The following is a 22,426-nucleotide window of genomic DNA, read 5'->3' as shown; positions in this document are numbered from 1 at the left end:
ACAGTGCTCTGCCCTCTCTGTGCCCCTCACCCTGGACTCTCCTCCTGTCGTACCTGTGAAATCTTTACGTCTCTCACAGTGGAGTAAGTTTAATCATACCACTGAAGTAAAATCCCACCCTATCACAAATATAGGCGTTGCTGAGTTTCCAAAAAGTCAGTGTTCATGTTTAACCTGTTCATCCAGTTATTCGAGCACGCCGCTTCAGCCTGGAAAGTGGCAGAGCTGAAGAAACAAAGAGATGCCACATTACATTCTCATTAGCTGGAGTTATTCCTGCCCTTCGTTCGGGGTGATTAGGAAAGAAAAGCAGCACATGACATGACCTCATGCAGATCTTATCTGCGTTGAGGAATTTTAAAAAGAAATTTTCCCTCCATTGTTAAGGGGGATTCAGCTTTTCCAATGGGAAGGACCTGCGGGGCTCCCCTGGAGCCCTGCTGCCTTTGTGTCCCCACCCCTCCCAGCCCTCCCTGGAGGGGACAGCCGGCCACCCCAGCTTGTCGAGTAGTGTAGCCCACCGAGTAGTGTGAGCGAGACCAGTCTCTGCCAGCAGTCCCTGGGAATGTCTCCTTTGCACCTTTCTGCCGGCCATTCTCTGCTCTGTCCTAGCCCAGTGGTACATTATTGCCACCTAGTTGGCGCACAAGTTGTCCTGTCTGTATTTTTCAGCGTTATCCAACCTGAGATACTGGCAAATGGGTGATACTTAAAACCCAGCAGCAGCTAGTCAACACATAGCCAAATCTCCTAATGTCCATGACTCAAATCCTCAGGCACAGTAGTAGACAGGTCTGCCTTCAGGCAAGTCCATCAAGTAATTATCGTTTTCTCTTTGCAAACAGTTTCCTTGCCTTTGACTTTGTTTTCCCGAGGACTGACACAATACTTATTAGGTTAAAATCTTACAGCACCTTCTCAGAAGCAGATTATTTGCTTTTTCATTTGAAAAAAAAAAGGTGACTTTTGGAAATGTATTTTTTTCAAAGATTATCATTCTTTCTCCCTCCCCTGCCTCTTATTCCTCTTGAGCCTTTGCCGGATTTTATGAGCTGTAACACCTGTACACTAGTGGCTTGGAAGTGAAAGCATTAGCAGTTTGTCAGACTGATCCTCTGAGCTTTGGCTCTGACGGCTTCTACCTTTCAGACCTCGCTGCTGTGCAAGTCGGCGATACATGCAGGCGTTATCGCAGATGAGCTGGGTGGACAGATCAGTGTCACCCAACAGAAGGGCATCAGCCGCTACGAAGGCGTCATTGCCAACGGCGTCCCCTCGCACGAGTGAGTACCGCTGGCGGGACTGGCTCCGGGAGCAACCCCTGGGGCACAGTGCACAGGCCAGATCAGCAGGAGCAGGTGGGGATGCTCTTTTGGGGAGGAAAAGATGTTAGTTGTGGGTCTAGGGGTTTTGGGGCTTTGGTTCTACAGCTTTATTAAAATGGTGTTGGCATTGGATATAGGAAAATGTTCCAAGTTTTCAGTGGCTCTATACCATGTAGGGCAGTATTTTCTTCTTTTGTTTTCTTCTTTTCCTTCCAAAACATATTTGCAAATTACTTTGTTAGCAGATACATGAAAGTACGATGTTCTGCAACAAACACCTTTAATCGATGTGCTAATAAATCATGATAAATTCATGTTAAAGTTTAAAAAAAGCTAGGAAGAATGACTAAATAAAAAGTGCCGTTGAGCCATAGGGGATTTAATGAACAACTTCTTAAACACTGCTTTTGACATGTTCAGAGTTTTTCTCTTTTAGAATATTTATAGCAAGGGTGTTATATTTACCACTTATCTTCTGACTTTTAATTGTACTGTTGTTGAAGTAGAAATAAATCCTCTAATCTCTATCCAGCACAGTAAGCCCTTCCAGCAACTGCCTCTGTCATTCCTCTTGGTTTATATTTTTTAATTTTCAGACGTTATCTGGATTTTACATGAAGCTCTTTTTTTTGTAGGAAGGGAAATCTCCTCAGTCCCATAGCCTATGAGAGCTAAGGGAATATTTCTTTTTTTATACTTTTTTCCTGTTATCCCCATGATTTCTTCACATCATCCTGACAATTTTACAGTCATGGTTTCATTCATGAAAAAAAAAAAGCATTCATTTGGTCTATTGCTGTGCTTAAACTTCAGCACAGATGGAAATGCTTTATACATAATGGCACTGGAGTATACAAAGCTGGGTAGCATGTAGACCACTAGTGGAAGGCCTGTAAACCCTAAATATTTTCTATTTTTCTTACACATATTGCTTGAAAGTTAATTGCCTAAGAAAATGTATATAAACTTGTATCAAGCAAAGCACGACTGAGAGCTCAGCTCAGGCATCAAGCCCTTCCATAAAACAAATAATACAGATTCTTTTCATCACGCATCCCAGCTTAGTGAAACCCTAAATTAAATATCTTGTGCCTTAACTAAAGATGTTACAGAACCATTTACATACATTCATATGTTCGTGATCCTTTAGAATCCCAGAAGGAGTAACTCACGCAGTAGTGCATAAAATGTTGTAACGAAAGGCAGCTGGGATTCCCATTTGTATTTTTTTCCACAGTGCAAGAGCTAGTGTGCAACAAATGAAACGGAGAAGACAGCAAATGTACACGTGCTGGGGGAAAACACTGTTTCCATAATTAACCCACCACCTTAACTGTCAAGCGTCCTTTTAATCTTGCTATTCACAAAATCTCCTATACATTTCACGTAATAGAAGTACCCACAGAGATGCAAACTTGTCTCTATTACATCAAGAGGGAAAACTCCTATTTACTTGAAGGAGAGCTGACACGCGTGCTTCCAGGCTGAAGCCAGCCTCCAGGGCTCGGATTTAGCCCATTTAATGCGAAGCGCCTGAAAGAGCGCCCTAACGAGGAGTGCAGCCCCCTTAGCTCTGCTGCGTACCAGGGCAGACAGAGGCACCCCTCGAGCATGGCGCACATCTCGAAGGGACTTGAATTGCCCTGAGGAGACAACCATCGCTTTCTACAGATTGTGTAGGGAGCCAAAGGTAAACGGGCCCATACTGTGCTGGATGCCTGCAAGCTAGATGGTATGGATTTTGCAAAAAATGGGAGAGTAAGCGCAGTGCTTCCCAGGATGCATCTGCTGCTCCTGGCAGCTGGGACAATCCTGGGAGCAGATGAACTGCTGGTGTGAGCCTGTTATCCCAGGAGAGGGAAATTGGAGGATGCAGGGAAATTCTTTTATTTCAAAATGTGAAGAATTGTTCCTAGAAACAGTAGGACTATTTACTAAGAAAATGAACCAATGCATTTCATGCTTTAAAAAGGCTTTTGTAAGAGGTATTTCCAAAGCTGCATGACGTCCCTGTCCTTGGGATGCTTACATGCTGCAAGAAATTCCTGTGCCGCAGCCAGTGCTGGTGAGAAAAAAACAGTGCTTAGGCAGCACTGCTCTAAAAGCTTTTTAGACTCCCTTAGATAAAAGCTTACTCAAATTTTTTAAAATCTCATTTATAGCGGATTTCAGTATTAAAGTTTTAAATTACTTAGTGACTTGAGCCGAAATTGACCTCATCAGAAGCTGCTGCTGTAGTCCATCGAGCTGTTAAATATTTGTGTTGCAGTGTGACGGTGGAGTTACAGCTCTCTCACTCACCAGCCCTCAAGAGCTCACCTTGGCCTCCCTGACTCCATTATTCAGCACGCTTGTTACACTCCAGCATCTGTGAGGTTTTCAGTTCTCATGATCCACGCGTGGACCTGTACCTGCAAATACTATAATGAAGATCAAGTAGCTAGATTTATTGGGCAGTCCTGATACCCCAGTACAAATATGTGGGGGTTTAACTTCGTCATGTGAGCTGGCCTGTGACTGTACGTCCATGCACGTGAAATCATTTGTCTTTGAAAAGGCAAGAGACCACATGCTTGTGAATTGTGAAAGACGAGATTCGGGGTTAACCTGCACTGCTTATAAAAAGCTTGCTTGAGACCAACTCTGGGAAAAAAAAGAGTATTTGATGGTAACAGAAATTTCTTATGGGGAGCAGCATCCTTTTTTTTTGCAGAGCTACCAGCACAGGTCTCCCGTGCAGTCCTGCCACCAATACTGTTGGTGTGGCAGGATCCTGAAGGTTGTCAGGAAAATGAGGAGCATGGGGCGATACCATCCCTTAAAGGACAAAGTGAAATCTGTGTGACAAATGCCACCTGTCACATTAGGAAACTGATGAATTACCACTTACTGAATTAGTTTGTCCTCTTCAGTGACTTGCAGAATTATAGCAGAAATACTTCAGCTTGATTTCGTAACTTTATAGACCTTAAAAATGCTAACATCCTCCCTTTCTTTGCTAAGATTGCAGCCCTCTATTTGAAAAGGATGTGGGTGACTTTTTTATTACAAAGCTTTATCTCATAAATAAGTGTTTGAGAAGCGCCGAGATTTCTGTTTTGAGTAGGTTTTACTGATCACCATAGGTGTTTATTTTCTTCTTTTCTCTTGAAATGGATTGCTTTGCATTCACTAAGAAAGCAAAAATTGTTTTGGCTGCAACGTCAAACTGGTTTAAAACCGGCAGAGCACATCTGATCGCCCCTGAGGATTGCCTGGGGGGAAGATGTGGGAGGGAGGGCTTGAGTTTCTCCTTCTAGCTACTCTACCGCCTACGTGCCCAAATAAATCAGCTCCCTCTCAGTGCTCTCCAACATCTCTGAAGGGCTTCATTTGCCTGCAGTCATTAGTTTTCCCTCAGTGGCAAAAAGAGGCAGTGTTTTTATTGACCTTGACATGGGACCACTTTCCTATTCCCCGTTTGCAGTGCTCTCAAAACATATAGCTGTGCATACCGCTGTTAGCCCACAGACAGTACCTCGGGGGAAATTTTCCTGGCTAACAACAAAGGGCAGCCTCAAAGGGAACTGTCTTGATGCTTAAGTGCAGAAGTTGTTTTACTGCTCAGTCACACTGGCCAAGGCTTTTCAAAAGGGACAAGTCATGCATGCAGCTAATTGAAGCGACGTTGAAGGGGCCAGATTTTCAAGAAATCCAAACTAATTTCATGTTAAAACCCAAGCTTTTCTTTTATTAGGCAGCCAGTCAGAGTCATCATTTCTGGAATGAAACTTCAGGGGTATCTCATTGGGAATCAGAAAGTGGCTCCATGGGAGGCCAAGGAAAGCACAGCTTTCCCTTACAGTGGTGATTTTATCTTGTCCTGCATTGTGCAGGGCTGTGTGCAGTGGCCCAAGAAATGGCTTTTTTCCTGAAGCAAAGCAGTCCATGTCAGATGGAGGAAGAAAAGGGGAGTTGTAGACATGGTGTTGTTAATGGAGCAAAAAGAACCATTCCTGATGGGAGCTGTTGGTCGTGGTTATAACAGAACCTGTTCCCACCCAGATTAAAACAAGGAGTAGTTTTCATTCAGTCTGTCTGTGATACACCTGTAGCCCAAATAGGAACAGCCAGAGCTGATGTGGTTTAGTAACCATCAAGCATAACTCTTTCATGGTGCTTAAGGCTGGCTTTTCTTCAAACTAGATGTGGACTTAGACTAATAGAAAGTCACTGATTTTAGTGAAGTTGCTCTGATTGAAGCTACTGTAGGTGAGAGGAGCCCGGTGCTGGAGCAGTGTGCTGCTGGTAGCTCCAGGCCCTTTTAGCTTTCCTGTTCCTGGCTGTTTTGAATGCTCTTACATTGCTGGTCTGAGAAGAAGAAGGGGAAAGCTTTCCCACAGCGATACAGGGCCAGTGCAGAGCAGAAAAGCAGAAGTGTGCAGCAAGAGTAACAGGCTGATGGGATGGGGAGTCACTTTCATAGAATCATAGAATCATTTAGGTTGGAAGAGACCTTTAAATCAAGTCCAACGATAAACGTAACGCTGCCAAGTCCACCACTAAACCATGTCCCTAAGTGCCATATCTACACGTCTTTTAAATACCTCCAGGGATGGTGACTCAACCGCCTCCCTGGGCAGCCTGTTCCAGTGTCTGACAACCTTTTCAGTGAAGAATTTTTTCCTAATGTCCAGTCTAAACCTCCCCTGGCGCAACTTGAGGCCATTTCCTCTAGTCCTGTCACTAGTCACTTGGGAGAAGAGACCAACACCCACCTCTCTGCAACCTCCTTTCAGGTAATTGTAGAGAGCGATGAGGTCTCCCCTCAGCCTCCTCTTCTCCAGACTGAACAACCCCAGTTCCCTCAGCCGCTCCTCATAAGACTTGTGCTCCAGACTCCTCACCAGCTTCGTTGCCCTTCTCTGGACACGCTCCAGCACCTCAATGTCCTTCTTGTAGTGGGGGGCCCAAAACTGAACACAGTATTCGAGGTGCGGCCTCACCAGCGCCGAGTACAGGGGCATGATCACCTCCCTACTCCTGCTGGCCACACTATTTCTGATACAGGCCAGGATGTCGTTGGCCTTCTTGGCCACCTGGGCACACTGCTGGCTCATCTTCAGCCGGCTGTCAACCAGCACTCCCAAGTCCTTTTCTGCTGGGCAGATTTCCAGCCACTCGTCCCCAAGCCTGTAGCGTTGCATCAGGTTGTGACCCAAGTGCAGGACCCGGCACTTGGCCTTGTTGAACCTCATCCAATTGGCCTGGGCCCATGGATCCAGCCTGTCCAGATCCCTCTGCAGAGCCTTCCTACCCTCAAGCAGACCAACACTCCCACCCAACTTGGTGTCATCTGCAAACTTGCTGAGGGAGCACTCGATCCCCTCATCCAGATCATTGATATAGATATTAAACAAGACCAGCCCCAGTACTGAGCCCTGGGGAACACCACTTGTGACTGGCCGCCAAGTGGATTTAACTCCATTCACCACTTTAAAGCATAGCAAATGCTCAAAATCATTAAAAAATTGATCTGAATTCAGTCACGGTGAGAGATGCCCAAGAGTACTCTTACTGGGGTTGGTAACCAGCCAGCAAAGTAAGCGGCTATCTGGCCAGAGATATTTTGCTAGATAAACAGCGATTCTGAAACTGTACCTCAGCATTCCTGTAACTGCCTTCTTTAAGGCTGATTACCTTTTTCTTTTCTTACAGTGGTTCACTGTCGGATAAGCGGTTTATATTTACTTCAAATGGTAAGAATAATGGCTTTATTTTTAGCTATTCAAATTTTACCTTTTTATTTAAGTATTTTCTGTAAAAGTTTTGAAAAGTAATCAGGAGAATGTCGGGCTGTGTCTAGGAAGGACGTTTTAGGACACGAATTTTTTAAAATCGGCAAGTTGAATAAAAAAATTGAAGGGATGTGAAGTGAGCTAGAAAAAAACACAGAATAGGAATAGGTCATATGCACATAGACGAGAAACAGAAATAGTATTCTGCTGTTACATTTCTGGTGCCAGCATATGAAAAATGGCAATCAGATAATCCCATTTTCATGTACTTTAGGCAGCAGAAAATGAAAGCAGTTTTTCTTCAGACATTTATAAATTCCATCTTTATTATACAAGAAGAGAACGAAAACATAGAGAGGAATGAAAATATATTTACATTGCACTGATACAGAATGAGTTTTTGTTTATGACTTTCCAAGATGCAAAAGCGTCTTTAATCTGTCAAGCTGTTCATTTGCATAAAACCTGGCAAAGAGGGGGGAAAAGTTCGTGCTCATTCATTTGAATTGTATTTCAGTCATCTGAGATAGATAGATAAAATAATTTACTATTCCACTGCAAACTGCAGAGCCTGTATAGGCCTTTGAAACTATCAGGGAATTATTTTTAACTTCATTGAAACCTTATTCCACTGGCTTGTTTTCTCTGAAGAACCTTGATGTGCAGAAATTTTGTGGGTTCTTTGGTGGAGTTTGAAATACTTACCTGCAGCTATTATCTTCATGATATCACCTCTTGGCAGCAGTATCAAGGAGCTTCTCTAATGAGTAACTTTCCTAGCCCTAATTGCAGGTGAGAATCATGAAATATTTACAGTAAAGTGTTCCCTTCAGTACAGTGCCTTCATCTGAGAAATGTTTTGTACAGCAAAATTAGTTAATGCCAATCTTGAAACATAAATATTATGTTTCAGAAGGAAAATTTAAAAATATAGGAAGTCTTCACATGAATGAGACTAAATTGCAGACACTAAAAAACAAAATGGCAAGGAAAAAATAGCTGATGTAGTCAGCAGGTGTCATGTATGTAGGAGCAACATTGGTCAAGGAGAGGGACGGCAGCACTCTGATACTGCATCATCCACTACAAATTGACTGGCAAACACCATGGCTAATGGATAGCATCAGGCTAGCACTAGACTAAGCAACATCTGACTTTGCTGTTGTGGGTGGTCTTCATATGTTTCTAGTCTAATATAAAAATGTGCTGTGAAAATGCAAAATAACTCCTTCTGTCTGTCTGTGTGGGGACTCCTAGGCTGCAATAAATCTCTCAGTCTGGAAGAGGGATTCCTCTCCAAGAGTCAGGTTACTGCATCTTCCTACTGGGAGGAGACCAACGAATTTGGGCAACTATTCCAGTGGTCTCCTGACAAGGCTTGGCTTCAAGTCCCAGGATTGGCTTGGGCCTCTAACCACAGCAGTAATCGCGAATGGTTGGAGATAGACTTGGGAGAGAAGAAGAGAATAACAGGTATGTCACTGTCTGGTTATTAGAAGCTGGGGTTTCAGCTGCAGAAGAAACTAAGTGCAGTTGAAAAGCTAATAATGCACTAATTCAGTATTTCCTTCATTAAATGTAATGAAATGTTCTGCACTGAGGAATATTATTTTCATATTCAGGAAATCGTGGCTATTTATAAGACTGGTCTTCCTATAGGGATATAGGATTGGACTCAACTGTCATGCATGGCTGATCTGTAAACATGCTGTAGACTCAGAACAAAATAGTTACACAGGGACATGTAGAGTCTGGATGGATGATAAATGATTGCTTAGGACCTATTAATGGTGCAGTTCTGGAATCAGTAAGAAACATTAAAACCATACCCTTTGAAATAATAGCCCAGGTGAAAGAGATTCCTGTTTCCAACTCCTCATTTAGTTGTAGAAATGTAAATTACAGTTGCTGCTAAAGATGTCAAGACTGTTGATATGGACCATAATATCAACAAGCAATTACCGTTTTTGGAGTCATTAATATGAGCTCTGTTAAAAATTCCATTGCTCTAAATTCACAATTTAAAACTGATTTCCATTCTTCACCCAACTTTTAAACTCAGTAACCACTCCTGAATTCCAACATAGTTTGAAAAATGAATTAAGACTTTGAAGGCAAAGTTCTCTGAATTGGTTTGGCTTCTGTGTTTGCATTTGAAAATGTTTCTTTAAAAAAAGCACCTAACAAATGAAAATGTATTTTGCATTTTGTTAAAAGGGATTAAGACCACTGGTTCTGGATCCACTATGCTGAATTTCAACTTTTACGTAAAGACATTTACAATGAACTACAAAAATAACAACTCAAAATGGAGAACTTACAAAGGGATTCTGAGCAATGAAGAAAAGGTAAGGGAAAGTGGGAGGGGTAGGAAAACACAGAGCAATAATGTGTACGCCGCCTTGACATTGAAGGGCAGGCTTTCATTGTCAAGAAAGATTAGGAGTTTCAGACTTGTCTAGACCTGGGCTGTCTTCACCAGTGTAATTTACAGCCATGGAGTAGATAGCGAGCTTGTTGAAACAAGGAAGTTATCCAGGGCTTGCTGAAGTTGTGAGACGCACACAGGGAGGCATGTGTATGTCTGCATCCTCCTTCTAAAAAACCTGTGTAATTAAAGCTGTACAACAGGCTGTTTGGGCAAGTCTGTAGCTCAGCTCAGTGCTTACCCACGCTAGGAACGCTGTACCAGTGCAGAAGCATTGGTCGGTATGGCACCAGCAAAGCTAGGAGTCAGCTTCAGATGCACCGGCATGGTCAACCCACCCCCCACAAGTGAAACAACCGACTCGGGTAGAAGCACAGGGCTGCTGGTGAAGCTGTGCCTGCGGATGAAGCTTCTGCTTCGGCTGTGTTACAGTCACCAGGGACCGCCCCGCTCCCCACCCCTCGCTGGCGGGACTCTTCTGACGCAAGTCTGTGGGCACAGCCTATGTCTGTTAGGAATCGATGTAACTGAACTTAAAATAAATGCTCTTACACCAAAATACCTGTAAACACAACAGCTTTCACAGAATCCGAGTGACTTCAACAATGAACAGACAAAAGCAGTCCCTGCAGACAAAGGAGGTGCTGCACAGTTTTGGTAACATTTGCCCCTGAAGAAAACCTCATGTCTCCTTTCAAACGAACAAACAAAACCACCTCCCTGCCCCCACCGCGTTCAAAGTCAGACCTTCACTCATCATTTCTGAGGGAGCTCAGCTTGCCTCAGGATAAGGCTCTACCTGGTCCTCAGTCCTGATGGCAGTTTTTAAGAACTTGGTAGAGCTGTAAAGAAATTTCCTACTACCCCTGATTTCCTTAGCTTGTATGGCAAGGAATTTCACTGTGCAGCATTAAACTGGTGTATTGGGTTTGCCTGGCAAGGTTTTGGTAGCGGGGGGGCTACAGGGGTGGCTTCTGTGAGAAGCTGCTAGAAGCTTCTCCCAAGTCCGATAGAGCCAATGCCAGCCGGCTCCAAGACAGACCCACCGCTGGCCAAGTCTGAGCCAGTCAGCGATGGTGGTAGCGCCTCTGGGATAACATATTTAAGAAGGGGGGAAAACTGCTGCTCAAAGGCAGCTGAAGAAGAGGAGTGAGAATATGCGAGAGGAACACCTCTGCAGAGACCAAGGTCAGTGAAGAAGGAGGGGGAGGAGGTGCTCCAGGCGCCGGAGCAGAGATTCCCCTGCAGCCCGTGGTGAAGACCATGGTGAGGCAGGCTGTGCCCCTGAAGCACATGGAGGTCCACGGTGGAGCAGGTATCCACCTGCAGCCCATGGAGGACCCCACATCGGAGCGGACGTATGCCCGAAGAAGACTGTGACCCCGTGGAAAGCCCGTGCTGGAGCAGGCTCCTGGCAGGACCTGTGGAGCCGTGGAGAGAGGAGCCCACGCTGGAGCAGGTTTGCTGGCAGGACTTGTGACCCCGCGGGGGACCCACGCTGGAGCAGTCTGTTCCTGAAGGACTGCACCCCGTGGAAAGGGCCCACGCTGGAGCAGTTTGTGAAGAACTGCAGCCCGTGGGAAGGACTCACATTGGAGAAGTTCATGGAGAACTGTCTCCCATGAGAGGGACCCCACGCCGGAGCAGGGGAAGAGTGTGAGGAGGAAGAAGCAGCAAAAACAATGTATGATGGACTGACTGCAACGCCCATTCCCCATCCCCTTGTTCTGCTCAGAGGGTGGAGGTAGAGAAAATTAGGGAGTGAAGTTTAGTCTGGGAAGAAGGGAGGGGTGGGGGGAAGGTGTTTTTAAGATTTGGGTTTATTTCTCATTATTCTACTCTGATTGGTAATAAATTAAACTAATTTCCCCAAGACAAGTCTGTTTTGCCCATGACGGTAATGGTGAGGGATCTTCCTGGCGTTATCTTGATCCATGAGCCTTTCATTTTATTTTTCTCTCCCCTGTCCAGCTGAGGAAGGGGAGTGATAGAGCAACTTTGGTGGGCACCTGGCGTCCAGCCAGAGTCAACCCACCACAACTGGTTTAAGACTTTTTAAATGTTAAACTGGGGGGGTATTGGCCCAAAAAGTGACAAATCAACCTAGTAGTGGCTGAACTGTGAAGGCTAACTATTTAAAATCTGCAGGTTTGCAGTTTTCCACAATGACTTGTTTTTTACAAATAATCTTATGAAAGTATTATATATGATCTTAGTTTCAGCTAAAGTGCATGACAAAACCTGTCCCATCAGAATCCCATGTCACCTATATAAGATATGCTGAGCTCGCTTCCCTACCTCATCAGGCTTTTAAGTTTCCCTAGCATTTCCAAGAACTAATTTTGCAGGGACTACTGTTCTGCACATGGGCTGAGCTGATTCTGGGAAATACTGTACAAGTGTAGGGAAAAGGAGACACAACTACATAGTTAATAATCACTCTTCAAGCTTGGTACAGAAAACTGACCATTTTACTAAAATGTCTAGAAATATTTCACTTCAATTTTTTCTTTTTACATTTTTATCCCCTGTTGCCCAAGTAAGGATGCTGCAGTGCTATTAAATCAAAAATGATAGCATCATACCAGCATACATTAACTAGAAATTACACAGAACTGAAACAGAGAGATAATTTTCTTCTCTGAGTGAACAGAAAAATGTGATCATCTGTCAGAACTAAAAAGATTATTTCTTTCCAGAACTCTCAATTCCAAAAATCTTGTGGCTGCATCCCAGATTATCAATATATTAGTTTTAGGATAATGAGAATCTTTGAAGTTGGATGTCAGGAGCACTTTGAAGAAAGAGACTTTTAAAACAGAGGAAACAATGTGCTTACGTTTCATTGCAGGTATTCCAAGGCAACTCCAACTCTGGTGACATAGTACGCAATAACTTCATCCCTCCAATAGTGGCCCGTTACGTGCGAATTATCCCTCAAACTTGGAACCAAAGAATAGCATTGAAGCTCGAGCTGATGGGTTGTCGAATAATGCAAGGTATGGGGTAAGCAGCACTCCCCAGGCATGATGCCACCAAAGCCCCCTGTGCTACCACAGTGCCACTGATGCCCCCTTCTCTTTTGCAGCTAATAGTTCATTTACGCATTCAATGTGGCAGAAACCAAGTCAGAGCACAGAAACCTCCCTTGGAAAAGAAGACAGGACTGTTACGGAGCCAATCCCATCAGAAGAAACAAACTTGGGTAACACTACCTAGTGCTGCATTTTGTCTAGGATGCATCATGTCTTCAGCCCAGCCGGAGTGAACTTTAAACTTTCTCACAAATCCAAACTTTTATTTTCCCTTCAGATTTTTTATTAAAAGTTAATGACAGAGAGAAGAAGGAGGAGCATAGATTCTTTTTGTCTTAAGGCACAGAAAGAGATTGAAAGCCTTAATTTTCCTTGATGTGTGAAACATCAGGCTTTGGTTTCCCTGTCATATTGGTTTATCTGCCGTGCTTGGGAGGTGGCTCAGGGGACTATACTAAGCACTCATCAGCATTTTTTGGAGAAGCTCTTCCTCACCCTCTTCCTATATTTTATAATTCTTGTAATATGTCTCACAAAAATGTTATCTTCTCTCTAAGCAACCATGACCCCTCCTAGAGCAGGTCCCCAGCTATAAGCAACATACAGTAGTGCATGGTTGGGTAATTAAATGCTTTTTCATAATGCCTATGTTCACAGGGACTCAGAAAACCTTAATTCTCACACTTCTCCCCAAATATGCAGTCTTCATCCTTTAATGTTGTGGAGCTAATTTCTTAGATCTTAAAAAGCAAGCAAATAAAATTTCTTGCTTATACTGACTCTTTGGTGGACCCATAGCTGGGCAGGAATTACTGGACCCACCACACCAAACACTACTACCCATTAGGTAGGTGATAGTTGTGGGAATGTCTCTGTAAAAAATGGTTGTAAGAAGCAATCACTGTAAGAAAAAAAGCTCTTTTGAAACTGCATTGCTCTTGCCAAGAGCAAGCTGAGTTTATCTGTGCAGCAGTATAGGTAAATTGTATCCATGTTCACTGAAAATGAAATCTACTGAGATTTCATCATCTGCTCAGTTGTAAATACTCTGTGGACACGTGTACTACCTTATTCTCACAGCCTGGTAAGCATCTGTAGGAATAGTGAATGGCGCACTCCTGACACAAGAGCCAACCCACTGCTAATTTCCAAATCCCTGCTCTAAACCATGTTGTGTTGGAATTTAACAGGGGGCTAAACAGGTTTTTCCCTAGCTCCACTCCTGGAAATCTTTGAACTATTTTGACTGAAATGTTTCAACCAGTTCAACATGAGCCAGGTACTTGGCATGTAAAATTGCAGCCTCATTTGTCAGTTTTATAAGCAAGTGAAAGCAGAGTTGTTATACACGGCTTTTTAAAAGTTACTTAGTGTGTAATAAGAAAGGACTGCTCGTTGTAAGGATGTATATAAATATTAAGCCAAGTGTCAGCCTTGAGGAAGTGTATTTAACTCTCGCCTCAACACTGTTCCACATACATAGGTACATGGCAACTAAGTACAGCTGAGGACCGGTCTTGCAGTCTTACAGTTTTACATTTTCATGCTCTCTTGCAAGCAGTGTTCCTGCAAGATTATCTGCCTTTTGCTGTATTCTCTGTAGTATAAATTATCAGCCTCAGAGTTATTTGCCTTTTTAGCTTTTATCCTTTTTTTCCTCATGCAGGCTTAAAGCTTACAGCTATAATTGTCCCCGTCCTCATCGTGCTGTGTCTGTTCCTGTTCTCCGGAATTTGTATCTGTGCAGCCCTAAGAAAGTAAGATACCGTTTTTTGCCATAGGAGGCATTTGTGGCTACCTAGCTAGCATGTCCAACATGCCCTCTTTCCAGAGCCTCTTTACCAGGGAGCTGGAAGTTTATACTGTTTGGCAGTCTTCCTTTTAAGTAGAACTCTTGTCATGTCTTTCTTTGTAAATTGTATTTCTCATTGTATGTCTCCCCTAGTTGAACAAAAACGAAGGTGAAGTAGGTCAGAACTGCACACCCCAATTTACAGTCCAATGTAACCAGCTGTTCTCTTCAGCCTACATATACCCACAAATACTGAGGTGTAAAGCAATAGAAGACAGAATAGTTTCCACGCCAAAGCCAAGTAAAAATTGAAGTGAAGGGAGGATTTGAGCTATCTATCATCTGGACCATTTTCTTTCATTCCCCTCCTGTTGTGTTTCTGCTTCCTGGTCCCTTAAGTTAGAGGGCTTAACCTAGTGGGCTGAAAGCAGAGCCCAGCTGTGAGGAGTTGCAGGCATACACTGGTAAGCAGCTAAAACTAAGCCACTTCATTTCACAAGTCAGAGGACTAGAAGCAGCACTGCTAACTGTGGTTCCTGATAGAGGTCCATTCACATGAACCCACCCTTGCATGTAGAGCAGGGAAATGCTTCTGTCAGCAGATGGGGATTTGGAAGTACAAGTAATGCTCTGGTGATGTCGCTTCATCACTAGTGATACCCAGCTCTGCCCTGGATTCCCAGGAAATCTGTAAACTAGCCAAAGAATTCAGAAGAGCAGACCCAAAACAACCTGGAATGACACATTCAGACATGGACACATCAAATCGATGAGTGCCAGACATAAGAAATTTGAACACTGGCACTCACAACTTGCATACAGATGAGGAAAACTGAAATGTCTAAACCCCGGGTTGCATGCCTTAAGTTCTAAGTGAACACCTCCAGAAACTCTAAGTGAAGCGTGGTCCTCAGCCACTAAACACAAAGGCTCTTCTCTGCTGGAGCTAAGGCATGAAGCTGAAATGCTGCGAGTGCAGATGTTTATAAATGCTTTTCTCTCCTTGCAGGCGAGAAGCCAAAGGACTTTCTTATGGATTATCCAGTGCTCAGAAATCAGGTTTGTGAAGAATCATGCCTTTTGTCCTGTCCTGTCCATTGGGCCGACGGGAACAGGTTTATGCAACTAAACATCCAGGTTTCCTTGTTCAAATTCACCTCTTTGTACACGGGAAACGGCAAATGATAGTCCCACTTGTGTCATCCTAGCACAGTGCCCTGAGAAACAATGTAATTTGGTTTCTATGACAGAAAGGCAATTAGCAAAAGATCTATTATACAAAGTGCATAAATTAGCATGTAAGAGTGTTCCCAGGTGCCCTCCCTTTCCTTCCCTCCTCCAAAATACCTATTTTGCAGAAAATTGCTGCTTTCCTTTTCTTTTTCCCACAGCAGAGGGGATTGACTTTCTCCAGGAGAGCAAGGGCTAATAATTTTTTATGGCTTTAATATTTCCATCTTGCTGCCCTCTCTGCTTAGGACTGTATTTATAAAGCCCAAAAATACTGAATTGTACTTCATGTGTAAAATCCAAATAGGGGATTGGTTTGAGGGCTCTGCTTTAGGAGATGCCTGCAAAACCCTGGTGAAGTACATTCTTCGTCTTGCTCAATAACGCTTTCTAGAGTGGAGTCTCCCGTCAGCCTGGAAGTTGAGGTTTAGCTGTTTTTTCCTGGCCAGCCAACTCTATAGAGGAATATCCTTCTGAATCTCAGCCTTCCACAAAAAAAGAAACCACTAAGCAATTCACATGTCTCTTGACGAGTGCCTTGCAATAGCTCAGCTCCGAAATTTCATCCCTCAGCAGGTACTGACGTCAGTGAAAGGAGCGCTGTTATCCACTGCAGCTCACCCTCATTAGAAAATTAATTTGTACTTAACATCGCATTTGCTAATATGATTTTTCAAGGTCACATCATAATCCTTTCTCACTTGCTAATGAGGACAAATCCCAAGAAATTGGAGATAGCCTTTTACCCAGACGGTTCATTTGTTGCGTGTGTGCTTCACAAATCAAGCTCCTAAGCCCTTGTGAACCAGGCTTGGGACTTAGAAAGCTGGGAGCCGAACCCACCTCTCTGTAGACCTCCTGTCGCAGGCTCCAGGCAAGCGCCTGACACTGTGGATTTTTACTCTTCTGTCTCATAAGGATGTTTTGAGAAAAAATTAATTGATGAGTGCAGGTGCTCAGATATCAAGGAAATGGAAGCCATGCTATTCTACTGAAAAAAAGAAATTTTAAGCATTATTTTTGCCACATAGCAATGGCAAAACATGTAACTGATTTAAAGCTGGTATTTTGCTGATATACTTTAAGGCATCAGTGCAGGCACCTACAGAGTTTGAGCCCTTCTTGCCAAGAAAATCCTCTATAAAGTTTCATTTTCACTTGGAAATCCCAGTTGATGATTCACTTTTTCCCGTTCACCCTCCAAATTTAGGATTTTTTTTTTTTTTTTTTTTTTTTTTACAAACAGCACACTTTAGTCTTGCTTTTTAACTACTTTAATATATTGACAGCAATGAGTACAGCAAAAATAAAACTTTCTGATAAGTCTTCTGATTGTAAGCATTTAACTTGCTGATAAGCCTTCTATTTTTACTTCTTTATCACAGGTTGTTGGAAACAAATCAAGCAGCCCTTCACCAGACATCAGTCAACTGAATTTACCATCAGCTATAATAATGAGAAGGAGACACCACAAAAACTAGATCTGGTCACCAGTGACATGGCAGGTAACAATTGCTCTCCCTGTGATGCCTTCATTTTACTCTGCGTGCAGAGCAGGTAACAGGGAGAGGGATGGGCCAGCAATGTTACAAGCTCAAGCTCTCATGCAAGCTGAGGCCCAGGAACAGATTTATCTGTGTTCATCCCAGATGTATAGTGAAGCAGCTAAATATATCAGTGGGAAAAACCCCACTATTTTGGAAATTTTTTCTTGGAGTTGTCAGGAAAGATTTCCTGACTCTGAAATAGTTACAGCTGAAGGTAACCACGGAAGGCAGTCAGGCATGGATGCAGTCCAAGAATGTGCCTCAGATAGGATAGTTTGGCTTTGCTGACTAATTTTTGTGTTTCTATTCTGGAAATGGAACAAAATCTAATACCACTTGCTGCCGAGCAAATAGGAGAATTACTTAGTTGATTTGTGGTGGGATTTCATGCCCATCTGGAAGTCATGCTAATGATCCCTGTGCAGCTTTCCTGGTGCCTGTACTATTTTGGAGATGAGGCCCCCTGAAGTGGAGGCAGGTAGATGAGAGAGAAGAAAAAAATCCCACAGTGCTCTCCTGTGCTACCTTGGCTCCAGGTCACTGTGTGGATAGAGCAAATCCCTGCATCAGTACTATTTGCATCCCAAAGGGATGTTTTTTTAATTCATCCTTTTAGTACATCTTATCCCTGCCTACTTTAGTTTGTCTGGAAAGGCTAGTGCGACCAGCCATTTAATGGGATCAGTAATCAGAAATCTTCCAGAAAGATTAATTTGCTGTTTCCAGCCTCCAGACTTTAGAAATTCCTTATAATTTCTCCAATACATTTGGCAGAGAAATATATGTAAAAAACAAACGGATGGTTACTGTATTTCCATATGGTGCTACCCTGGATATCTTTCAAAGGTGGTTTCAATCCTTCACAGAAACTTTCAATAGAAATATGCAGAAACCTATAAAGCAGTTTTATTTCATGAAGGAACGGGAGTGAATAAAGATTGCTCACAAATCATGGTTATCTGGCTCCCCCGGCCATGTCTAGGGAGCCTCTGCTATCTCCTTCCTCCCCTCCTGCTGTGTGTGGGAAGTCTTAACTCTCAGTCTGGCCAGGCAGCTCCCCAGCCTTAGCATTTCACCTACAGTCTCCTTAAAAATAAGAAACATGAAATAAAAATGTGACAGCAGCCCGGAAATGTGCCATTTAATAATTTAATTGCAGAGGGCATGCGACTTGCACACAGGTTAACATACTACATGAAATTCCCTTTGAATCCCTGGCTGCCAGTTCTCAAAGGCAGCCGGGAGCGAGTCGAGATGCTTCATCCTCAGCAAGGGAGATTGCTGGGGATGGGGGCAGCGATGCTGGGGAGAGCTGCACCACTTATCTAGTGAACTAGCATAACACCTTCACCCTACATGCTGAAGCTTGGGAAGCAGCCAGGAACTGCCAAAAAGATTCACAGGACATATGGGATCGAATTCAACGCTCATCTTAGCTCAGTCTCTCTGTTCTGGCATCCGTGGTTCATCTAACTTCTTCGTGCCTGCGTCAAAACATGATACTTTAGCAGTGTCATTTACTAGAGCTGTTCAGGCCACCGTATGTATCCGTAAGAGATTGTCACTAGCACCAAAGCAAGAAAGTTGGAACACTAAATTTTCTCATAATAGTTTTACTGGATTTTTTAAAAACCTTTTTAGTCCAGATCTCCTCCTTACAGGGCAGCCTGGCATCCACCTCGACTAGAGGTGCTAACATGCACTGCTTGAGGCCGCTTTTCCTCCATCTCGCTCCTTGCTCCTGCTCGGGCCATTTGCCCATCCCCAGCTCTATCACTGCTGTCCTCCTTGACCAGGGTGACCGCCTGGTTCCTCTGGCAGCACTGGTCCCACTTCTCCCACAGCTTGTCCCGCCTCGCGTGCCCACAGCAGTGCTGAGCTGGCTTAGCACATTTCACACTTCCCTTGACTCTCTTGGCTGCCGTTTCATCTAACTTCATTCCTCTTGTCAGTCAGCTACTGCGAGATGCCTTTTAAATAAAGCCGGCACTTGGTTGGGCTCGTTAAGAATCCTCTGGGCATTTTAATTATTCCAAAAGTGGAACACTTGTTTTGGATCTTCATGCAATGTCCTTTGTCCAGTTAGTTGCTGATATTTTGTTAACTTCTCTCTTTTTTTAGAGCTTTTGAGTATACTCCAGAAATTATGTTAATTTGTGTGGGTAGGAGGGGAAAGGTATGGAGGGAGTAGGAAAAGGGGTGGCAGATTGGAGCTCCTCCGTGGAAGAGCTTCTGCCATGTTCTGCAACACTTGCTCGCTGAAAGAAGTTACAGGACCGGCACTGGGGCAAGGTTTCCTCACATCCCTCACATCCCACGCACATAACCATGCGTTTGGTACAATAAGCAAGTAATTTTTCAGTATAAAATACTTATCAAAGCATAAGTATTGAATACAAAAATTAATACATCTGTGCCTTATTGAGCAGTTCATGCTTCCTTTTAGATTATCAGCAGCCTCTCATGATCGGGACTGGGACGGTAACACGGAAAGGATCTACTTTTCGACCCATGGACACCAAAGAGGAGGGAAGAAGAGGGAGTTCAGAGTTTGAAAATCACTATCACTGTCCGCACAGAGCTAACCGGCACGAATACGCTCTGCCCCTGACCAGCCAAGAGCCTGAATATGCCACCCCCATCATAGAGCGGCACATAGCAAGAGAAAATAATTTTCCCTCTGAAAATGGCTACAACGTACCTGTTGCCTCATCCCAGAAACACTCCCTTTCTGCTGGCAGCTTCTCTAGTTCATGCAAGACCGATGCCAGGAATGGAGACTATCAGACACCCCAGAGTGTCATAAAATACGACAAACCCAAAGTTAACAGTGTTCTGACCTCCGTGAGCTACAGCACAGACTACCAGAAGCCTCAGCCCAATGCCCTCGGGAGTGAGGGTTACTCAACGCCCAGAGACTGCCTAAAACCAATAAGCCAGACAGCAATGACAGCTCTCTTGTGATCTGCTGAGCAGGAGAGATGCGGTGCACAGGAACGTCGCTGCACAGCTTTCTGAAGAAAAAACAGAGTTTGGAGGGACTCTGCTGCGGGAGGCAGAAGGCAAACAAGCCCTGTGTACATAATATTGCAGTCTTGCTGGGTTCTGACATCTGAAGAAAGCATATGCTGTTTATCACTGTTTATAGCAAGAGTGATGTTATCAGTGAAGACTGTACATCTTATTTTCTGTAACTGATCTCAGTGCTCCATTTGCAATGTGTGCAATTTGTACATAGCTTTTATTTAAGGAGAATTTCTTAAGTTTCCTTTTCACCTGGAGGACTGAAAGGATTGCAGAAATGCCTATTTAAGAAAAACAGGTCTCCTTCTCTGTCTTTGTTTTACCTGCTGTTGTACTGGCAGCTGTAAATGGTGTATCTTACGGTTGAGGTGATTCATCTCCTTTCCTGTGATAACTGAAGATAGGGCATCACTATAGTTCTTACTGGGAGGGCAGAAGAAGTAAAACTACTTGAAGCATAACATGTACAAAAGAAGGCAGCTGAGCATTTAAATACCGTGCTCAAACCCACCTTCCCGGCTGCTTTTTTAGCAGCAATTCTTACGTGCTTGAATTTGATCTAGTGTATGAGATGAGCCTGTCTTAACTTGCTATTCATGTTAAAAACAGGTAGAAAGGCTGAAACCAGTTTTGGGTTCAAGCCATGGTGATCATTCACAGCAATAGAAAAAAAAACCCCAAACAACAAACCCAACACCTGTCAAGCTGTCTTTTTTCAGGAAGTGTGTGTGGAACCAAAATGTGAATTTACAGCTGAGAATTAAATCCTGTTCAAGCCCTAGCTGGTGCTTTTGCTGCTAAACTATAAGGAAATTTGTTCCTTGGCACAAAGCAGCAAACTTCCTGAACTTTTCATTGCTCCACTAGGTATTTTTCTGTCTTACAAATTTAGTGTAACATTTCTATTTGTAATATTTCAACCAAGTAAAGCACAGTGTGTATATGGCTTACTGTTGCAGTTAAATTTGCAAGACAGCAGATCAGCACAGTTGTTTTCAAATAGTTTTTCTTTTGCAGCTAATGTTATCCTTAATTCTGTTTTTGGACAAACTTGAAAAAGCGTGGGGATGGGTGCAATGTATTGCACAGTAGCTGGCTCCTCTTTTAGTAGAGGCGGTGTTGTTGAAGCAAAACAGCTTCTGGTAGCAACTCGGACTGTCCGCTGCTCTTTTACCTGCAGTGCTTGGAGTGTCACTTTGAATTCAAAAGCTTGTCTTAAAATGTCTAGAAGTGATATACTTCTGGGAAGGAAGAATGGTGCTATATTTAAAGCACAAGGTTATGAACCAAGACCAGTAAAACCTGAGGTCTGGGAAAGTCGCTATCTGAAGGCCCTCTGTTTCCCTGCGTGTAAACTGGGGATGGTTTGCAAAGGATGCAACAAAGATTTGTGGTCTGTTTGCAAAATGCTTTCAGATCCTTGGGTGGAAAGTGCTGTCAAACTAGTTGCAGTGATACTACTCACAAATATTGCTAACTCCAGCCATATCCGACCTTAAGGCAAGCTCTTAATGGATTCTTTGCATATGCTTGTTTTGTGGCCTCAAGTGGTGCCATTCCCTCAAGCTGCCACACCGTGCATGCCATTCCTGTGCAAAGAAGAAAGAGTCAAGGTAACCTCGTAGCCTTTTTGTGTTTGCTGTCAATACAGTTTCTGTGAAATGCCTAAAACACCTCAGGTCCTGAAGTGAAACAGCAGCAGCCTATTTGTTAGACCAAGCTGGGCGGTGTTGTTTACCTTCTGTTGTTTACATGTCTGTGTAAATAAAGGACACTGGTATTTGTAAATCAGTCACACAGGCCTGCTACTTAACTCAGTGACTTGATCATCGCTGCATGCCCACTCTCGTCACATACCCCACAGGGTGAGAAAGAAGCGTTCCTTCACGCCCTGCAAAAGTGCCAGTTGCGCTGCTGCAATTCACGGTCCCAGCATGACAGGCTAAAAAAAGATTCTCTCAGTGCCCCATTTAGCCCAGCTTTTCTGTCCATAAACTCTAGAGAAGAAGCACCCACGAACAAACGTCTGTGCCCAACCCTGCTGCTGGATGCATATAATTGAGGAAAGGATGAGGATGCCCTCCTGATGAGCCTGAAACCAATATTCCACCCACACAGCTAATTAGCCTGACTTGTCACTTTACAAACAAGCAGTGTTCAGTAATCAGGGCTACTCCCCACCTAACATGCACCTAGATAACACAGCAGTGCAACAGGACCAGGCAGCAGATGACACTAGTTATATTATAATAAACATTTTGCATGCCT

The 22,426-nt window shown here is 43.6% G+C and overlaps 1 protein-coding gene across 1 annotated transcript in view; it reads left to right on the top strand.

The window, feature by feature from the left end:
* Window positions 1-20,098, top strand: part of DCBLD1 (discoidin, CUB and LCCL domain containing 1) — a 49,000-nt gene extending 28,902 nt beyond the window's left edge. The window contains 10 exon segments of the mRNA XM_059835603.1: window positions 1,150-1,283; window positions 7,023-7,063; window positions 8,360-8,575; window positions 9,320-9,450; window positions 12,382-12,529; window positions 12,619-12,735; window positions 14,232-14,322; window positions 15,367-15,416; window positions 16,973-17,092; window positions 19,581-20,098. Coding sequence (XP_059691586.1) covers window positions 1,150-1,283; window positions 7,023-7,063; window positions 8,360-8,575; window positions 9,320-9,450; window positions 12,382-12,529; window positions 12,619-12,735; window positions 14,232-14,322; window positions 15,367-15,416; window positions 16,973-17,092; window positions 19,581-20,098 — 1,566 coding nt within the window.
* The last annotated feature ends 2,328 nt before the right edge of the window (window positions 20,099-22,426 follow it).

This window comes from Gavia stellata, chromosome 2 (genome assembly GCF_030936135.1).
Source record: "Gavia stellata isolate bGavSte3 chromosome 2, bGavSte3.hap2, whole genome shotgun sequence".
NCBI lineage: Eukaryota > Metazoa > Chordata > Aves > Gaviiformes > Gaviidae > Gavia > Gavia stellata.
Note: the sequence above shows the minus strand (reverse complement) of the source record. Positions and strands in the feature narration are given on the sequence as shown.